The sequence below is a fragment of the Vipera ursinii genome (assembly GCF_947247035.1).
Source record: "Vipera ursinii genome assembly, chromosome: 7".
Taxonomy (NCBI): Eukaryota; Metazoa; Chordata; class Lepidosauria; order Squamata; family Viperidae; genus Vipera; species Vipera ursinii.
The window spans coordinates 39,345,946-39,367,451 of record NC_139521.1 but is presented as its reverse complement, the minus strand read 5'-3'; the positions used below and the strand labels follow the sequence as shown (position 1 = coordinate 39,367,451).

The following is a 21,506-nucleotide window of genomic DNA, read 5'->3' as shown; positions in this document are numbered from 1 at the left end:
CTATAATTGTATCCACCATGAATGGTTGCATCTAGATATCTTTAGAAGCAATAGAGTAGCTCAAATAATCAGACAGGCAGGTCAAAGGTCCATTTCTCCATCTTATCATACATTGGTTCTCACCAGTTCAGATGATTGTCCAAAATACATGACAGATTTGATGTAAACATCTCATGAGGACTAATGACATATTCAAAAAACTATAGAACATGATTAGGTATTTAAACTTTAAACTGTGTCATAGATGGTTTGTGTTTCACATGAACAAGATAGAAACTATCTAACTCAGCACAGTTATAGGATTAATGGGAAAAGAAGGTTATCCTAAGCAGCATCATAAACCTCTTCTTTCTTAGACAGATCAACCTATACAACATATTAGGCAGATGGCAGGAAAAATGTCTTTCTGAGATGAAAGGAATAGCTATGTCAGGCCTTGGAAGCAATAGGTTTTGCATGCTAGGTAGTCAATCTCAGTGAATATATGGATTATGAGCCTGAAGCAGTCTATCCCAATACTGTAGGAAAATTCAAAAGGACAGCCAGTTGCCGATTTTAACTAAGGCATCCTACCTAGATGTTCCAAATGATGGAATTTATAAACAGAGTTGAGAAAGAATTCAAAGTACTTCAGCGGTGGAACTTTCTATTCAACGTTCTACTTCAGGCATCACAGGTTGAAATAGATCTGGTTTAAGTTTCAATTAAACCAGGGATGGGCAGTCTTAACATTTGTTTTTCCTTTTTGTGCTAAGTAATGAAAACTGATTTGGTGATGAATAATGGATAGACTGTAGCACATAGGAATGTTTATGAGAGAGTTCCCAGTTTTTTGGGGTATGTGTGTGTGAAATTCCTTCCCTCTTCTGCCCTGTTTTGTTAATAATACTATTTGGGGGTTAACACTACATTTAGTGTGTCCCCTGCCTTATAACAGTGGGAAACAGCACCACTGATTTGTAGCAATCATGTCACTGTACTTAATTAACACAAAGTGAGGCCACAGACACAAAAAGGAACTTGCACTGCATGTGTTCCTGAGGCCTTAGATTGCCTATTCTTGTAGCAAAAGCGTTGACAAGCAAACTCAGTTTATTTCTGGTGTGAAAAGTCAAGCTGTGAATTGAGGTGTATATCATTTAGATAAGAAGAAAAATACCTTGTTACTAGATAAGGCTATGGATCATTCTCTGCTTAATTTTTCAATACCTTAGCATGACTCTATTTTTTAAAAAAATAACTCATGAATTTAATTCAAAGATATTTAATGTTCAATATTAAATAAGGGTACCTAGAATCTAGTAGGGGACTTGTAGAGGGTGTTCTATTCCACTTTTCCAACAAAAATTCTCTGAGGAATCAGTGTTTTGATGGTCTTAAACCCAAATCTGAATCCAGACTAAAATAAGTTTATAAATACTAAATATGATTGATCTTTCTTAAGCATGAAATGCTGGCAAGCTGAGAAAACAAGAACCATTTAGAATTTTGGAAAAATGTTTATTGCTAGTAGATTGATTGATTGATTGATTGATTGATCAATTGATTATTCCAATATATATATATGGATGTCCATTTCATAGAACATGACTCTAGATGTCATACAACAATCTGATAAAACAATAAAATAAATAAAATAATTATTACTTAAAGCCATTATATAATCATTAAGGGTCATCTAAAACTATAAAAGTAGATCCAAAACAGGAAAAGAGAATAATGGACACAGAGATGTAAATAATAATGGAGCCACCACGAGTTTACCCAGCTCCTGAAGTCCCCAGGCCTGCTGACATAAACAGTTGTTGAGGGATGTTCAAAAGTTCAGGAGCGATGAGACTGACTTCACCCCTGGAGGGGAGATGATTCCACAGTGCTCCAGAAAAGGCTTGCTGCCTAGGGCCTACCAAATGTAGCTCTCTAGAGAATGTAACAGAATCTTGAAAGCTTCTCAGAGTAATTTTCTTGCACATTTTATACCAAAGTTGGTCTGTTATAATATGTCCTATGGAAGGAATTGTGGTACAGTATGCCCTTGTTTACTACATTGATCCAGAAACATACAGTGAAACAAAGGAGTACTGTATTAGAAAAATTTTAAAATAACACAGAATGTTAGAAAGATAGAGAATGGTTGGCCCACAAACTTTTGATTCTAGCCGCAACGTAGATATGCAGACCCCATCATTATTGCCAAGGGGCTATAGTTCTTATTTTATTGATTTGAAACTTACATAACAACTCAACTTTATGGGAATAGTAATTGTCCAGGTTGTGTGTTGCTGCTGTGAAAGACCTATATATATTTTGGCAGTCACATAGAATGAGAACCTTTTTAAACATTATTCAATTTTTTTACTGGCTTGCAATATAGAGGCTGTTGCATCTAAATTGCCTCAGTCTTTCTGTTATTTTTATACTGCTTAGATCAGTAAAAATGCAGGCAAAATCTGTTAAATGGTAAAGAAAAGGGAATATTGGCAACTAAGCAGACTAAATAAATACATAAATAAACAGAATAAACTAAGGCTTTGTTTACCTAATCAGAAAAGAGATGGTTTGTTTGAAGGTTGATACAGCTAAATTAACAGGTTTGTAGGCAAAGAAGATATCCAAACCTTTATATTCAGTTTTGAAATTTATGTTTTCTTGCGCATATTTCACCAAACTATATCCTAGGTAATATTTGTGTTACTATTTCAATCATTTCTTGACATGAGAGTCAAATCAGAGATTCCTAATCAGCTGGATGAATGTTCTGTACTTAGCGTTATGCTAAATAAGCAATATTTTTTTAAAAAATTCAGAAGCTGTTTAAGGAGTTCCAAACCTAGGATAGCCACTCACCTAAGTAAAATCCTAAGTGTTTTATTAAATGGGGGGGGGGGGAAATTTCACTCATGCATGTGCCATTTGTACAGCCCTAGAGACTGAACCCTTATATTTATCCACAGAACAGGTACAGCACAATCAGCAGCAGTGCAAGCTTCCCCACAGCAAAGTCTCATCCAAATGTCTCAGCCCTGTTCTGGAGGATACACCAGTTGAGGTGAGAAGGTAGCTCAGTCTCTTTCTGTTGAGAAATTATTTGGCTTTTCTTAGTAGCAACCCTATGATTGAATCAGACTTTGTGTAAAAGCATTCGGAGCTTCTTTACAAACTGCTTCCAGAAGAAGTCTAACAGCACTATTGACATAATGTTTGCTTATGTAATTGAGGGACAGCTTGGAAACATAGCACAATGCACGTTCTGCATCAGAAGTTTCCAAGTCACTTTCCAAACATTAGCAGAAAATATCAGCTGAAAGGAATGGGGTACCTGCTTTTGCTGGTCTCCTGATTCAGTCCAGAAAGCTGAGAAAAACTATAAATCTCATGGTTCTTCTCAGAAATTATGATACTTACATTGCAAATGGGCTATTAGAATTAGGGCTGATTCCTGACTGGTTGTAAATTAAGAATTACATGCTTTCTTTAAAAAAAATGAGCAGAAGATCTGCACTTTCCTCCTTTTTCCCCCCCTTCTGGAGAAACTGGGGAAGTTTTAAAAATTAAAACAATATCTTCTGGTCCGTGCAGTCTCCACATATGTTAATACAGTTTCTCAGAATCCTTATCAATGGCCATGCTTGTTGGGGAATAGAGTAGAAAGAACGCAAAAGTACTAGAGTTTTGAATATAGAAGTGGAGTTGTGGACATAGAAGGAAAACACAGTAACAAAGATACTTGAGAAAGTGCATCCATGTGTATGTTTCCTAGAGTTTTTTTCAGCCTAAACAGAGAGTATTATTTGCAGTTGAGGGCAGGTGGCAAGGTCTTGTCTGCTTCTAAAACAGGGTCCTCAAGCTATTTTAGATAAGAGGCACAACTGACATTTTAATGGCACATTAATTATTGGAGGGAAGTTGTTCATTCTCAAAATGATTATGAAGAAGGGTGAGCTAATTATATATATCCTATCTAAAGGTAAATAAGAGTGTTTTCCCGCCACATTGCCAGTCCTCTTATAATAACCAAATCAACTCCCACCTTACTGCTATTGGTGGATCTTTTTCTTTTTCCAGTGCTGGTAATTTTCAAAGCCCTGGATTGCACCTATTTTTTATTCTCTAAAAATTTCCATAAGCCTATGAAGAATTCATAAATGTTCTTGGAAATAATATTGACACTGAAGCGTAAAAAAGCAGCATTGGTATTTAAAAGGTGCAGGGTGGGACAAGAGCCTGGAAGATGTTCATAATATTTATTCACTGGCACCTTCCCAATATTGGCTTTGCTTTGTTATGCCTCTTCTTTTTCGTCTTCACCTCAATGTCTATGAAGAGAAAAACTCCTTTTATTTGTCTGTTTTCTTGTCTGTTGCTGTTATTGCAGAGCTTCCAAAACCCACACATCTTCTCCCCCAGGTGTTTCATGGTTGATCTTTATAAGCAATTGTCTTATGTTAACATGGAGAAGTCTCAAATAAGAGGGCACAAGTGCCTGAAATTTTCTCAGCAACCTGCTCTTCTATTGTGGAGCTTCCACATTCACTCAAATCTAAATGTTTGTTCAGTATATATTTACAATCTGTGTTCCTGAAACTAGTCTGGATGAATCTTAAATGACAATAGGAAGGTATGAGGGGTGAAATGATCTGCCAGAGCTGCATTTAAAAGACCTTCCAATCTATTCATTAAGAATGACATGGCCATTCCAATTCTGGAACACTAAAAGCAACATTAGACTTTTACTTAAGTATGAAGAGAGCAATTGTGATTCATTTCTTGATGCAGTTCAAGTGTTGATCCTTCTGTAATGTATTAGGAATCCTGTAGTCATATTTGGAGACTCTTGCAATCTTCTCAATATTTGTATGAATATGACTCATTGAGATTCAAGACATGGCAGTTTCAGTCTTTATGTTACAAAAATCTGTCTCTAGAGAGGTTTTATTTGGTTCCATCCCTCTTAAGCTTCAGCTGAGCTGGTAAGCATTATTGCATCATCACGTTTTAAAGAATTTTTTTGAAAGGGTGTTGCCTATAAACTTATTCACTAATAATAGAGACCATATTTGCCCAGTTTCCATCTAGTCAACTTGTCTCTGAAATCTGCTACATAGGATTGAAGAATCCAGTAGAAAAATAGAAAACTTTTGTTTATTTCTGTTATTTATTACCAGGTGTCATAGTAGATAAAATCCTTTGGAATTTCTTCTACTTATGATTTCATAAACTTAAGGAAGAGGAGCCATGGTGGTGGGGTGGTTAGAATCCAACATTGCAGGCTAACTCTGCCCACATCCAGGAGTTCAATCCTGATTGGCTCATAGTTGATTCAGCCTTCCATCCTTCTGAGGTTGGTAAAATGAGACCCAGATTGTTGGTGGCAAGATGTTAACATTTGTAAACCGCTGAGAAGTAAAGCACTATGGAGTAGTATATAAGGCATTATGGAGTAGTATATAAGTCTAAGTGCTATTGCTATTGGCTATTGCTATTTTAATGTAATTAAGCTTTAGCAGCTTGGTATTATTAAACTCTGTTTTCTTTTATTTACCCGGGCCAGACAAGTGGGACTTATTTTTCTTATTTTAGCTATACATAAATAGGATCTTGTAGATACATCTATAAGAATGAATCAAATAGGGAACAGCTTTTAATAACATCTCACAGTTCTTTCTTTCTTTTTCTTTTTCTTTCTTTTTTCATCTTTAACTTTACTTTTCAATATAAGAATTCAGTATATACTAACTGCACATAGCCTTGTGATAACATGGTTCCCATAACTTTTAAATTCTTTAATGTTAAAGTATTCTGTTAATACATTGAATGTTTAAAAAAAAAGGAAAGGGGCTTTTGTGACATTCACATTTATCATACACTTTAAAAGTAGCAGATGGGAATCCATTCAGCCAAACATTCCCATTTTAGTTCCAAATAACTTTGGATTTGTGAGATTAGAATTTCATCCTAAATTATTCTATATTTTAGAAAGCAGGTTAAACTATTAACTAAAAATTAATAAGGGATTGTTTTATGTGAATATCTATAATATTTAGAGGACCTTTGAGGCTTGGCATCTTATGAAACACCAAACAAAGCCTATAGTGAAGTTTATGGCCTTTTAATGCATTCCTGTGCATATTTTATTTATATGTATTTATTAGATTTATCTGTTCAAATTATTAACTTTTCATTTTTAAGCATGAGGAATTAAATCTTTTGTTTTTGTTTGATCAAATGAAACACTATCTTTTTTTGACTGCAGTCAGCAAGCTTAGCCATAGTTATATATGTTCTTTATCTACAGACACATTCTGAAGAAAGACCATTTCAGTGTGAGGAATGTAAAGCTCTATTCCGAACACCGTTCTCTCTACAAAGACATCTTCTGATTCATAATAGTAAGTAGAAATATAGATGATAAAGCGGTTCATAGATCATCAAAATCTCAGTACTTGCGAGAATAATGCATTCTTAATTTTCTGATCTAACAAAACATCCTTATCAGATTAGAATTTTATATTTTATATAAAATGTGTACACATTTTATACGTATATATTCACATACATCCACGCAGATTTGCACCCATGGACAGGCTAAACAAAATTTAAATAGTAAAATTCAATTAATATGAAATCTGCATTTTGTTTGTAAGTTAAGGATTCATTTCATCTGTTTGGTTGAATAGAAAAATGGTCTTTAATAATGAATATAATATGGACAATGGATATAATTATGTTCAGGAGGTTGTGCAACACATGTAATGTTCAAGGTTTTTAATGTTTAATGTTCTAATTATTTTATATTGATTTTTAATGATGCTATAAAGTGTCCAGAGTCACCTAACAGTGAGCTTAGTGACATATAAATTTAATTAATTAAACAAATAAAATAGGACAAGCTTCAGAGATTATTAATAATTTTTTTAGTGCTCAAAATTATCTAGCCTGAATAGTCAGCTTCTTGGCTGTTTAACTAGAATGATAAGGTTTGTTCCTTTAAAGTTTCTATCACTAAACACATTGATAGGTTGTACAACTGAAAATAAGTTGTCCATGTAAAATAATACCTGTTCTGACCAAATTATGTAGAACCTTTCAACAGATGAATTGTGGTCTTCCTTTACTATAAATTATTTGTAGTTGCTTGCATAGGTTTTTAAAAACCTGGAATTGAGACTTCCGGTGGCTCCGCGGCGACGGAGGGAGCCTTCCCGGGCTGCCCGCGGCTCAGCTGGTGTTTTTTCGCCCGAAACAGCGCCGATCAGCTGTTCGGGCGAATCTGAAGCCCCCTCCTCGGGAGAAGAGGAGGAGGTGAGCCCCCAGGTGGGGGTTGAGTTCTCCGGGGCCGCCTGAGCTTGGAGCTTGGGCGGCTGAAGGATTGAACTCCCCCGTAGCCTGGGCTGCTCCCAGCTGGCTAGCGTCTCTGCTCCGGACTTCATGGAGCAGAGCCAGGCGTCTGCGACCATCCCTGCTTGAAGGAGAGACTATGAAAGGGAAAGAGCAGGCAGAGCAGTACAAGAGGGAAAGATGAAGAGATGAAGAAGATTTTATTTTACTCTCAAGCTTGATGGACTTTGCTTAAAACTTAAAGTGAAAGTGCGTCACAATTGTAAGTAAAAGATGGCGGCTAAACCTCCCCCTAGAACTTTTCGGAGTGCTGGAAATTCTCCGGTGCAACAACAATCATTGCTGCAGGCGTTGCATTCTCCTGATGTATTGACATCGAAGGATCTTGAAAAACATACCCAGTTAATTTTGGAGTCAATGGGTGTTAAATTTCTACAGATGGAGGAGAAATTGGAGAAATTGGAGCAGAGAATGGAAGAAAGGATGGAACAGAAACTTAGAGAAATGAAGGTAGACATTTTGTCCTCAGTGCAAAAAGTTGCTAAATGTGTGGAGGTGCTGGATGATCAAGTGCAAGATTTGATTCAAAAGAATGCTTTATTAGAAGCAAAAGTATTGGAAATTGAAGATTTAAAAGACAAAATCGACAGTGAACAGAGCTTGGCTCAATTTTACCAGATGCAGTTTGCTGTGAGAATTAGAGGCCTAAAAGAGAATATTAAGGAAGATTTAAAGCAGCTGGTTTCTGAGGCTTTTGAGGGAGTATTGAACCATCCAGCATCTGAATTAAAACAAGGTATGGACAAAGTGTTTCGTGTGAATTCGTGGATTGCTAAACAGAGAAAGTTGCCTAGAGATGTGGTGGTTTATTTTGTAAAAAGGGAAATTAGAGATGAAGTTATACAAGCTGCCTACGATACCAAAGTTGTGATTGCTGGTCAACAAGTTTTGGTTCTAAAAGAAATTCCTCCAAAGATTTTAAAGAGAAGGAAGGATTTTATATTTCTTGTGCAAGAGCTCAAGCAAAGAGATATAAGGTTCAGATGGGAGATCCCAGCTGGGTTGAGCTTCATGTATGATGGCAAAAGGTACTGTTTGAGTAATGTGAAGCAAGCGCATGATTTTTATAATAATGTCTTGAAAGTAACCCCATCAACACTTCTGGAAGCTGCAGAGGGATCTGGAGAAGGAGAACATCAAGAGGATGAAGATGCACAGATAGACGAGAAGGGTACAGGAGGAGTTCAAGCTGCAACTCTTTTGGATGATCTTAGAGAACAGAGGGTGACGCGTGCTGCCTTAAAACGCTCAAAAAAGGAAAAAAAATAAGATCAGTAGAAATCTATGGAACTTCCACAAAATATTTATAGTTAAGTGGTAGTTGTGTTTTTTTTTTAAAAAAAAAAAGTTTTGGGATGCTATGTATGGTAATAGATTTTTTTTTTTAATTTGGAATTAATGGACAACTTACTACAGAGGAAGAGGAAGAAAGTTTTGTGGGTTAATGTGGGTTAATTTGTGTAAGAACTATTTATTAATGTGCAAATGAGAATATGTTAAGGTAATAGTGAATTGTGGAAGAATATAGATGGGAATGATGCTAGTTTTCTTTTATTTTAGTTTTTTATATATATTTAGTATTATTAAGGATTGGTTTACTATATACAAGCTAGAGAGTGATGGATTTTAGAGTTTATAATTGTTAGTATATGATTGTTTATGATTGCCTTTTAGATATATACCTTGTATTTTGCTCTGGGAAGTCGGGGGGGGGGGGGAGGGGGGAGGAGGGGAAGTGGAGGGGGGGAGGTAGGGGAGGGAGGAGGGGGAGGGGGAGGGGGGGAGATAGGGGGGAGGTAGGGAGGGGAGGAGGGAGGGGGAAGGTGGGTTTTTTTAAAGGAAAATTGTATTTTATAAAACTTTTCAATAAAAAAAAAAAAAAAAAAAAAAAAAAAAAAAAAACCTGGAATTAATATAATGAATGGTGATGCACACACACACATACATAGACACAAATTTTGTTGCAAAGAAAATAATGTTTATGATGAAAATATTGCATAATATTGCATAATATAGCACATTTAAGTATATTTTTATTGACAAATATCTGATTATATTTCTCCACTATAAAATTCATTACAGGCAGTAAGGTTCTATTGATAGTTACTTGGTAGTTGTTTCTCTAGTTCCAAGACATTATACAGATAGTCCTTAACTTACGACCATAACTGAGCCTAGAGTTACAGTCATAAGTCATTTCAAATGCATAAGCCCAAGTTCAAAGATCAGCTTGTGGCAATAAAAAAATATCCCTCAACAACACAAGGCATTCAAACATTGGTTCATAGAGTAATAGCTCTGCAGTGATAATTTTTAGCAATGGAAGCTGCAATGGAAGACAAGAACCCATATTGCATAATAATCACCAGCACTTTTGTCTCTTAAGTCTACCATTACTCTGTGGCCTAATGTGATTGGGGGAAAAATATCTTTCAATAAATACAGTACATTCAAATTTCTATTTACCCAAGATAGAAGAGATTGGCTTCTTTCAGCCTAGTGAGCAGAATTTATTGATTTATTTATAATGTTCAATAGATAATATTAACGTATTTTTTTCTCTTAGGTGAAAGAACATTTAAGTGTGATCATTGTGATGCTACATTCAAACGGAAGGATACTTTGAATGTTCACATACAAGTTGTTCATGATGGCCATAAGAAATATAAATGTGATCTTTGTGACAAAGCCTTTGTAACACCATCTGTTTTAAAGAGCCATAAAAAAGTGAGCATAATAAAAAATAAGTTTATAAAAATTTAAAAAAGGAAAATAATTATTTATTGCACAAAGTTTACTTTACATAATTCATATGTAATGTATAAATTATTTATTTATTTATTTATTTATTTATTTATTTAATAACATTTATATACCGCCCTTCTCCCGAAGGACTCAGGGCGGTGAACAGGGCAAGAATAAAAAATACAAAGTTACAAAAGTTAAAAAAGGAATTAAATATATGCCCACTAAAAACAGTAAATGCAAATATTAAAACACAATAAAAAGCCCCACCAATCCCCCATCAGGCCAGGCCGGCTTGTTCGAATAAGAATGTCTTTAGATCGCGACGAAAGGAGCGAAGATCGGGCGCCATCCGGAGCTCAACCGGTAGCTGATTCCATAGCTCCGGGGCGCCCACAGAGAAGGATCTCCCCCTGGGGGCCACCAATCGACATTCTCTGATCGGTGGCACCCTGAGGAGGCCCTCTCTGTGGGAACGTACAGGGCGAAGGGAAGTTGATGCCGGCAGAGAACAGAGGTCCCCAACCTTTTGGGCATCAGGGACCGGTTCTGTGGAGAGAGGTTTTTCCATGGCCTGGAGGGTACATGATTTTGTGTGCTGCCTGTATCCCACAGATGGGACTTTGTTTGTTTGTGCAGACCGGTTGCTGGCATGCCGTGGCCCAGTACTGGTCCATGGACTGGGGGTTGGGGACCCCTGTATTAGAAGACAATGCTTTCACGTTTTATTTCAACCAATAATTATAAATAAAAAGAATTAGGGGCAGCTATAAAGAGTATACTCATTCAAATGAATAAAAAGGTTCATAACATTTCTATAACATATATTCCATTTTGACTGGCTTCTAGTCAAAGGTGGTAGAAATTGGAAAGCTTTGTTAGTTGATGTTCTCTTTCACCATCAACTACAGCTTAATCCCTAAAAGGTTTTACATAAAATTGGAAATTTTCCTGCACCACATGTATGCTGGCCATACACCAACTCCTTTTTTTTCTAATGATTTTTTTTATTCAAAAAAAGATAAAATACAAAAATCTGATAAAGAAAAAGTTCACAGAAACAAACAAGAAACAAAACCAAACCATTGAAAAAGTACATTGAAAAAAAAAAGACACAAACACATATACCTATATTATACACCTAGTTGAATACTGATAAACATATTACAAAAACATTATTCTCACTCTTTGCGAAACAGGCCTGAAAATTGTTTCAAATTTCTAATTTGCCTACAAATTATTAACCTGTCATCTATTATATTAATGGCAAAATAGTTAACAGGTAGAACAACAATCAATCAAACAAACAAAAGAGAACAACAATCAATCAAACAAACAAAAGGCAAGAGTAGAGTATCAAAACCTTCTGTTAACAAACTATTGTTGTTGTTGTTGTTAGCTGCAAAGTCGTGTCCGACCCATCGTGACCCTATGGACAACATTCCTCCAGGCCTTCCTGTCCTCTACCATCTTCTGGAGTCCATTTAAGCTCACGCCTGCTGCTTCAGTGACTCCATCCAGCCACCTCATTCTCTGTCGTCCCCTTCTTCTATTGCCCTCGATCTTTCCCAGCATTAGGCTCTTCTCCAGTGAGTCCTTCCTTCTCATTAGGTGGCCAAAGTATTTGAGTTTTAGCTTCAGGATCTGGCCTTCTAAAGAGCAGTCAGGATTGATCTCCTCTAGGACTGACCGGTTTGATTGCCTTGCAGTCCAAGGGACTCGCAGGAGTCTTCTCCAGCACCAAAGTTCAAAGGATTCAATTCTTTGGCGCTCAGCCTTTCTTATGGTCCAACTTTCACTGCCATACATTGCAACTGGGAAGACCATAGCCTTGACTATACGCACTTTTGTTGACAGGGTGATGTCTCTGCTTTTTAGTGTGCTGTCTAGATTTGCCATGGCTTTCCTCCCCAGGAGCAAGCATCTTTTAATTTCTTGGCTACAGTCCCCATCTGCAGTGATCTTGGAGCCCAGGAAAATAAAATCTGTCACTACCTCCATTTCTTCCCCATCTATTTGCCAGGAATTGAGAGGGCCAGATGCCATGATCTTGGTTTTCTTAATGTTAAGTTTCAACCCAAGTTTTGCACTCTCCTTCTTCACCCGCAACAAGAGGCTCTTTAGTTCTTCTTCACTTTCTGCCATTAGAGTGGTATCATCTGCGTATCTTAGGTTGTTGATATTTCTTCCGGCAATCTTAATTCCAACTTTTGATTCATCTAGCCCTGCCTTTCTCATGATGTGCTCTGCATATAAGTTAAATAGGCAGGGCGACAGTATACAGCCTTGCCGGACTCCTTTCCCAATTTTGAACCAATCAGTGGTTCCATGTCCAGTTCTCACTGTTGCTTCTTGACCCGCATATAGGTTTCTCAAGAGACAAATAAGATGGTCTGGTACTCCCATCTCTTTAAGAACTTGCCACAGTTTGTTATGATCCACACAATAAAAGGCTTTAGCATAGTCAATGAAGCAAAAGTAGATGTTTTTCTGGAACTCCCTAGCTTTCTCCATGATCCAGCGTATGTTGGCAATTTGATCTCTAGTTCCTCTGCCTCTTCGAAATCCTGCCTGTACTTCTGGTAGTTCTCGATCCACATACTGCTGAAGTCTAGCTTGTAGGATTTTGAGCATGACTTTACTAGCATGAGAAATGAGTGCAATGGTGCGATAGTTTGAACATTCTTTGGCACTGCCTTTCTTTGGAATTGGGATGTAAACTGATCTTTTCCAATCCTGTGGCCACTGTTGAGTTTTCCAAATTTGCTGGCAAATTGAGTGTAGCACTTTTACTGCACTGTCTTTTAAGATTTTGAATAGCTCAGCTGGAATACTGTCACCTCCACTAGCTTTGTTGTTGCTCAGCTTTTCTAAGGCCCACTTCACTTCACATTCTAGGATGTCTGGCTCGAGGTTAGTGACCACCTCATTGTGATTATCTGGGACGTTAAGCTCATTCTTGTATAGTTCTTCTGTGTAATTTTGCCACCTCTTCTTAATCTCTTCTGCCTCTGTTAGGTCCCTAAACCTTCTGTTAACAAACTAAACCTTCTGTTAACAAACTATTATTATACTCAATTCATAGAAAGCTTACCATGGCTTATGTATCCCAAATCATCCCACCAGTTAGCTCTGATTCGTCTTGGATCAAATATCCACAATTGTTTCTTAATACCATATCTTATGAATTGTTGTCGGGTTAAATATAATAGCTCCATTCTCCAAAGTTGATCTGTATTCCCCCAAAAGTCCACTTAAGTTGTTTTCGAGTTCAGTATGATAAATCCATTCCCCAATCTTTTTCAATCTTGTTAGGGAAAACCAATGTATTACTTATCCATTCAGTCAGTTTTCTGTTGCTGTTAAAGGAATGCAAGCCTGAACTTCAGGAAGGCATTTTAATTTTCTCAGTCAGTTCTAAATCTGTAACATTCATATCTCTTTCAGTCTCCTTCACTGAATCTTTTACTTTAAATCAAATTCCTTTTGTGAATCTGATTTAACTCCAGTTACTTGCATTTTGACATATTTTGCAACCTTTATTAATTTATCAAATAGTTTTAAAAAGATTTTATCTTGGGTTTGCATATTACACATCAACTCCTTTTGCTGATGGTGTGAGTTGGCACTTTGACCTTTTAATATGGCCAAGTCATGTGGAGATAATGTATATATGTGTCCACTGGGACTTTGTTATGGAGTTGTAGCAGCTTGACTAGAGGACCCTGGAAAAGGCATATTTCCTGGCTGTTTGAATGTTGGTTTAGAATTTTTTTATATTACTGTTGCAAGGTGAAACATTATTAAAACTTTTAAAGCTTTGAAAACCTAAATTTAATATCACAGTGTACCATGTGACATAGATGAATGATTAAAAAAACTTGGAAGAATAAAATTTGCAAGCAAATTAACTATTTATATTTCTCCTTTATAGACTCACACAGGTGAAAAAGAGAAGATTTGTCCATACTGTGGGCAGAAGTTTGCAAGTAATGGAACTCTGAGAGTACATATTCGAAGTCACACAGGTACAGGCTGCTCAAAAATTAGTACCCTTTTCCTAGTGTGAACTGCAACTATTCCTTATTTTGTACGAGACCATACTCCAGGTTTGTACTTTTGTGTTAATGATGCATTTACTTCATATCTGTCTTTCATGCACAAATATGAGGTTTTGCTGATGTTTAAGATAAAATTATTTGAATACACAGCACTCTTTTTCCCAAACAACTTTTATTGGACTTAGAAATCAAGCAGAATCAGATGGGAAACCCCATAAATGTCAGGGCAATTGGCCAGACTGGAAACTCAGACAGCAAGCTAGAAAAAAGCAGTGGTAGACCATTTCTGTATGCCTGCCAAGTAAATGGCATACATAAAGTCACTAAACTCATTCCAAGGTAATTGTAATTTCTTTTAGAGTTCTGGGTAGTAGATCTTTGTATCCTAATGACTTAAATAGTAATATAAGTATAAACACACACACACACACACACACACACACACACACACACACAATATTAGAAGTTTCTTCCATTGATAGAAGTAGAACTGAAAGTGATCTAAAAACCAAGATTCTTCTATTGGACACATGCCAAAAACTATTTTAAGAATAATTTGCCAGTTTAGAAAATTATATTAGATTTTAAAAAAGAATTTGTTTTCATATCCTAGATGGTTCAGTTACTAATCACTAGGTAAAATTCTTTATAAAGGTATTAAAATAGGAAATGTTTAAGATTTTAATTCATTATACATTTTGTTCAGATGGCAGTACTTTTCTTTCACTTTTTCTCCAAACTGTGTCTCAGAGATCTATTAACTAAAAGTATTTTTAAAAAAAGTCACATCCCAGAACAAATATGAAATTCAAAAATAGTGTCCATATATGCTTTACAGAAAGGGCTTGAATTTTACATTATAATAATACAATGGAAGTATATTGGTTGGAAGATGTAATGAAGGAAAAATACCATTGTTGGAGAAATAGCATTTGTCAGGCAATTAGCATTTTAATAAAGAGCATTGAGGGAATATCAATATAAAACTGAAAAACATTCATGAAATACCAAATGGAGAGTAGTTAGTTGAAAATAATACTAATGGGGGAGGTAGAAATTATCAGGGGAATAAGATTCAATGCAGAAAACTAAAAAAAAACCAGGTTTTTAAGGCAGAGTGTGGGTACAGCATATACAGCATATAATGCCTCCTTAAGTAACACCAGCTGCCTGCAATTAGTGCAGGTTCGCATCCCACCAGGCTCAAGGTTGACTCAGCCTTCCATCCTTCCGAGGTAGGTAAAATGAGGACCCAGATTGTTGGGGGCAATAAGCTGACTTTGTAATAATGCCGCTTTGGGGAGGGGCGAAAGCCCTAATAAGCAGGCATATACATAGAATGAAGGCTATTGCTAAGCACATTGGTTTGTGCTTAAATTGTAAGCCGCCCTGAGTCTTCGGAGAAGGGCGGGATATAAATGGGATTAAAAAAATAAAAATATTCAGTGGGTCCAATACATAATTTGATATAAGGGGGAAAAGGAAGAATGTGAGTTTTGGTTTGGTTTATTGGGTATTGAAGTACATATAATCCTTGACTTACAACTATTTGTTTACTGACCATTCCAAGTTACAACAGCACTGAAAATGACCATTTTTCACACTTATGACTGTTGCAGCATCTCCATGGTCACATGATCAAAGTTCAGACACCTAGTAACTGACTCATATTTATGATGGCTAACATGTCCCAGGATCATGTGATCACCTTTTCAGACTTTTTGACAAGCTAAGTCAATGGGGAAGCCAGAGGCACTTAACAACCGTATTATTAACTTAATTTCAGTGATTCATTTAACAACTGTAGCAGGAAAGGTCATAAAATGGGGCAAAACCTACTTAACAAATGTCTCACTTAGCAACATAAATTTTGGGTTCAATTTTGGTCATAATTTGAGAACTGCCTGTACAATATATCAAGGGTTGTTGCAAGATGTTTTGTAATATGTCACTAGTTTCAATCCAATTTTTTCTAGTTCCTCAAAGATTTTCTTCTGTTAGTACTTGTTGTTGGTACCATTATCTTCCCAGACCACTAACTATACTTGTCTATGTTGCCTAATAGGAATAACTACCTACAACTAATACTTCATAGCTGTCACTGTACATAGCACAGAAATATTTCCAGAGTGAAATACATATTCTAAAGCATTCTATTCACCACAAATTAAATATTCTAATAATTGGCAAGCTGCTGAATGTTTTAGTGGTGCTGGTTCCCAACTTAAAAGAGGAAGAATTGGCATATGACATATAAAGTGTTTGTTAACAAATAGCCTTTCTATGACATTCTGTTCATAAATAAATTTGGCTTGTGGGAAAATGACAGCACATGTGCAGTTAATCATTTGTTTGATAAGTCTTAATCAGTTTCATCTCACATGACCACCTGTTAAGATTAAAGCTGTTTATTTATTCATCCTTTTTGTAATTCTGTCTAGATCTACATTATTGAGAAGTAAATCTGAAATATTTGTATACCCTGTATGCTGGTACAATCTACCATGCTTATAACACTCTATTGCAATAGCCTTTATTTTACTACTATCCTTCTAAAATAGATAGTTCACTATGCTAACTTAGCAACAGCATTGTAACCACTGCATCACCAAGGCTCATTGTAAGTAAGCTAACATAACATTGTAATTAAAAGCAATTCTTCTCCAATCAATCAAAACTTTGGTCCATTTCTTCACTTTCTCAGCACTCCCTCTCCCTTTGAAGTTTTCATAAAATCAAAGAATTATAGAATCATATATTTTGGAGAAGCCATTGAGTTCAATCTCTTGTTTAAAGCTTAGCATTAGACTCAAAATTAAAGCTTCCCAAATGATTAGCTAGCATCTCCTTGAATATCTCCACTAAAAAGAAACTCTGAGAAATGACTTCCATTGTCTTAACTTCTGAAAAATGGAATTAGAAAATATTAGCTACAATATCAGCTATATATGATATCTGATTCAATAAAGGGACTCAACAATCTTATTGATGAATTAACAGATGAAACAGTCAGAAAGTAGAACAAATTAGTCCCATCTTAGGTATGAAAATCAGGCTGGATGACCTTAGGCCAGTCATTCTGAGACCAACTACCACACAGGAAAATAGGAAGGGAAGTATTATGTATGTTCGCTGCCTTGAGTTAATTATAAAGTAATAAAGGTGGAATAAAGGGACGCGGTGGCTCAGTGGGTTAAGATGCTGAGCTTGTCGATCAGAAGGTCGGCAGTTTGGTGGATCGAATCCTGAGTGCCGCGTAACAGAGTGAGCGCCTGTTACTCGTCCCAGCTTCTGCCAACCTAGCAGTTAGAAAGCATGTAAAAATGCAAGTAGAAAAATAGGGATCACTACGGTGGGAAGGTAACAGCGTTCCGTGCACCCTTGGCATCTAGTCATGCCAGCCACATGACCACGGAGACGTCCTCGGACAAGCGCTGGCTCTTCAGCTTTGAAACGAAGATGAGCACTGGCCCCTAGAGTTGGAAACGCTAGCATGCATGTGCGGTGGAACCTTTACCTTTTAAAGGTGGAATAGTCTAATTAATAATTATACATAGACACAGTTATATTGTCAGAAAGTAATGAACTTCAGCAACAAAAATTAAAATAAGCAAAAATCTATTGGTTAATCTTTAACTTAATTAGAACCAAACTTTGTCAATTGTCATATATTCAATATAGCTTACAGCTAATGCTTTCAATTCTGGGTAGCATTTTTCTGAAGGTAATTTCAGATAGTAATCTATGTTCATATTGTAAAATTGTAAAAAAATCAGTTGATATTAAAATGTTGAATTCTTTTCATGATTTATTCTGATTACTGAGTTCAGCTAGTCACAGTGCAATTTTATATACTGTAAAATAGATTTTCCTGATCTTATTACTTTAGTAAGAAACCCAAAGGTAATATTTCCTCCATTTTTTGAAGAATTTATCTGTTGTCTATAAAAATGCTGTCATTGTAATAAACCAGACCACTTTATGACTTCTGCATTCCTAATCTATTCAGGTTGTTTATCACTGTCTAACTTCTCTCTCCATGACAGTTAAATTTTCAAAAGTACCTGTAAAGTTTCAGGAAACTGTCAGCCTCCCGTTAGTTTGCAACTAGTGGATGGGAGAGATTCATAATCTCAAAGAATATCTTGCCTGATTACCTGTGATTTCTTTAGATCAGTGAATAACAACACCTAGTAGGTTGATGATTGGGAGGAAGTATAAAAACAACTAGCACTCCATATGGGTCAAATATTCTAAAGCTTTCTGTGTGCAACTGATTTCTTTCTTTTAAATATACGTACAAGGGCACAAACCATCATAGAAATATGCTTATGTCCATTAAAGTTAATAGTTTTGAGTATAGATTAAACCCCAAAATACAACTTTGGCTCTTAATCTAAACAAATATGCATTTGACTGAGGTGCCAAGTGTATTCCTAGCTCCTTCAAGTTTTGTTACTCTTTATATTTCTTTAAAATCTTTCTCAATAAGTGGTATGATTTATACCATAGTAAATAGTGAGTCTTGCATTGGGCCATGATTGCCTTACAGATGATTTTATTACATCATTTATTGCTGAATTCCCAGTGTTCAGAATTACACCACACACTACATGCCTATTTTTAATGTATCTAAAATACCAATACTCTGCAAATTCTTGAGCTGTAATACCTGCACTTCTTAAACCTGTTCTAAGGCAAAAATTCATTTAAGACTCATTAGTTAGCTGGAATTGATTTAGATTATTTATATTTGGCTCGTAAAAATGGTCTTAATTGAATTTTATTATAATTTCCACTGATCTTTTTATAATCACTGTTTGTATAATGGGTACAAATTCCTTATCTGAATGTTATTCCACTGACCTGTTTTATAATAGCAAATTTTATGTCTCATCTTTTGATTTCCACATCACCTATACTCTTGATATTTGTACGATAAACAAGGAAACAAGGAAATTATTAGATAGCTGGGCTAAGCAATAGTATGATTAAAATGCACATAACACAGACTACAGTAGTAGATTATAATCATTGGTTACCTTACAATTTTATGCTTTTTAAAAAACTTAACTATGGCAATAGCTGTTTGTTATTTTTCTTCTATCTTTCTCTTTAAAAAATATACCATATGTTATTTAGCAAATTTCTTCATGATTGTCACAGAAGCTCCATTAGCTTAATTGACTTTTCTAATCTCTTTGAATATATCTTCATAGTTTACAATGTTATTTGCTTTTCCTGTAATCATGCTGCCTGTTGTGATTGCTACTCACTGTTGTAAATTGATCACACTATCTCTGCTTAGAAAAATCCTCTTATAACTTCTTTTGTAAGCTGCTGCATTGATCATCTGGCAGGAAGCATTGAATGTGCAATCCAGATGGCTTAACAGCCTCACCCCTCCTGACCTCATGCCCAATAAAATTATCTTGATTTTGCAAATAAGGTGGATTTTGCAAACTCTAGTTGGAATTGTTGACTTTTTGTAGCACTAGAGTACTGAAGAGTTTCTTTTTGCCTTAATCTGATTTAGGACATTTGAGGATTTTTATTATGTGGTTTCTCTCAGCAATAATATATGTTGGGAGTGACGAAATGAAGCAATATCAGACCATGTTTAACAATCCCTATAGAAAATATATTTAACTGTCTCTATTATTTAATTATATATCAAAATTATACTATGGATCATCTCAGATGAAATGAAACAGCTAAGCACATATTAATTTTAAAAGTTTAGAAGACTTGCAAAGCACTTTGGTCCACCATGGTGCTAATGATGGCAATGAGCTTCAAGTTATTATCCAAAATGTTGACTAGGAAAGACAATCTATTTAAATTAATGTCTGTGTACTTGTATGTTTTTCAAAGTGTGGACAAATATTTAAATACACAATCTGGTTGTAAAACCATAAATTAAGCTGCAAAAATGTTTAACAGCTGTGAATTAATTTTAAAAGTTTTTTAAAACTAAAATAACGTAAATCAATCTTTTAAACCAGCTCTATCTTTTTATCCAATGTGCTTGAAACAACTGAAATATTACATATTTTAACTTAGAAAAAGCTTTTTACTGTAACCTTCATAAACTATATAAGGTCTAGCCATAAAGTTTAGCCCAAGTAATGAGGTGAAGAACTGAGTCCCTGTTCCTGATTCTAGAAGTCAACAGAATGATAGATTATTCTTTGTCTCAAAATTTAATTTAATTTAATAATTTAATTTGTATACCGCCCTTCTCCCGAAGGACTCAGGGCGGTGAACAGGGCAATACATAATAAAAACAGGATACAAAAATTAAAAAGTGATTAAACAACTATGCCCGTAGTAATAATACATATTAAAAGTTAAAACTAATTATAAAAAACCCAACCCCATCCCGTCAGACCAGGCCACCTTGTTCAAAAAAGAAGGTTTTGAGATCGCGCCGGAAGGAGAGAAGGTCGGGGGCCATCCGGAGCTCAACCAGTAAGAGGTTCCATAGGTCTGGCATGCCCACAGAGAACGCTCTCCCCCTGGGGGCCACCAATCGGCATTCTTTGATAGGAGGCACCCTGAGGAGGCCCTCTCTGTGGGAGCGCACTGGACGGAGGGAAGTTGACGCCGGCCGCAGGTGTTGCCGTAGGTAAACGGATATTTTTGGGTACAAATGGCCATCAACAAATTCATAGCTAATTAACATTGTACTAATAGAAGAATCATTGCCATATAGAAGCAGTATTTGTAAGATCAATGGCTTGAATGTACTGTCACAGAATTGTAGCAAACATATTCATGAAATGGAAACAGCTCTGTTTATTGTCAAAGGTGAACCAGTCCTATGGAGTCTCCTGGTCTTATCATGCTAATTCATTAAAATGCTTCACATGTGGCTATTTTCTGGGCCTTTTAAACATAGTCCTCAAGTAGTACAACATGTATACCATATTTTTATGCATATGTTTTTCTCCCTTTTTCATCTCTTCCCCACCAATTTTTCCCTTTTTATATTTCATATTTTTTAAAAAATAAGAATAACATTGATTAAAAATAAACAATTATGACTCAACAAATATATAAATAAACACAAACATAGATGGCACCCACCATATGATTAATTAATTAACTTTAGAATATAATTTCTGTATTGCCCTAGGCTCACAATTCTGGAAAATGTATACGAATATCAGATAGCAATCTTGAAATGCAAGCCATACATCAATTAAAAATTAGTTTTTTGCTCAGACAAAAGAACTGAAATTTAATTAAATCCACCTACTGTGATAGTTGAAGCTTTCTGTTTCATAATCTAAAGCAAGT

At 35.7% G+C, this 21,506-nt stretch overlaps 1 protein-coding gene across 1 annotated transcript in view; it reads left to right on the top strand.

Annotated features, from left to right (window-relative positions):
* PRDM5 (PR/SET domain 5) overlaps positions 1-21,506 on the top strand; it is a gene marked incomplete at its 3' end in the record, with an annotated part of 77,781 nt that overhangs the window by 36,688 nt on the left and 19,587 nt on the right. Inside the window, exons 10-12 of the mRNA XM_083367038.1 lie at positions 6,296-6,389; positions 9,965-10,125; positions 14,078-14,171. Of these exons, the coding sequence (XP_083223164.1) occupies positions 6,296-6,389; positions 9,965-10,125; positions 14,078-14,171 (349 nt within the window). The remainder of the gene's footprint in view (positions 1-6,295; positions 6,390-9,964; positions 10,126-14,077; positions 14,172-21,506) is intronic.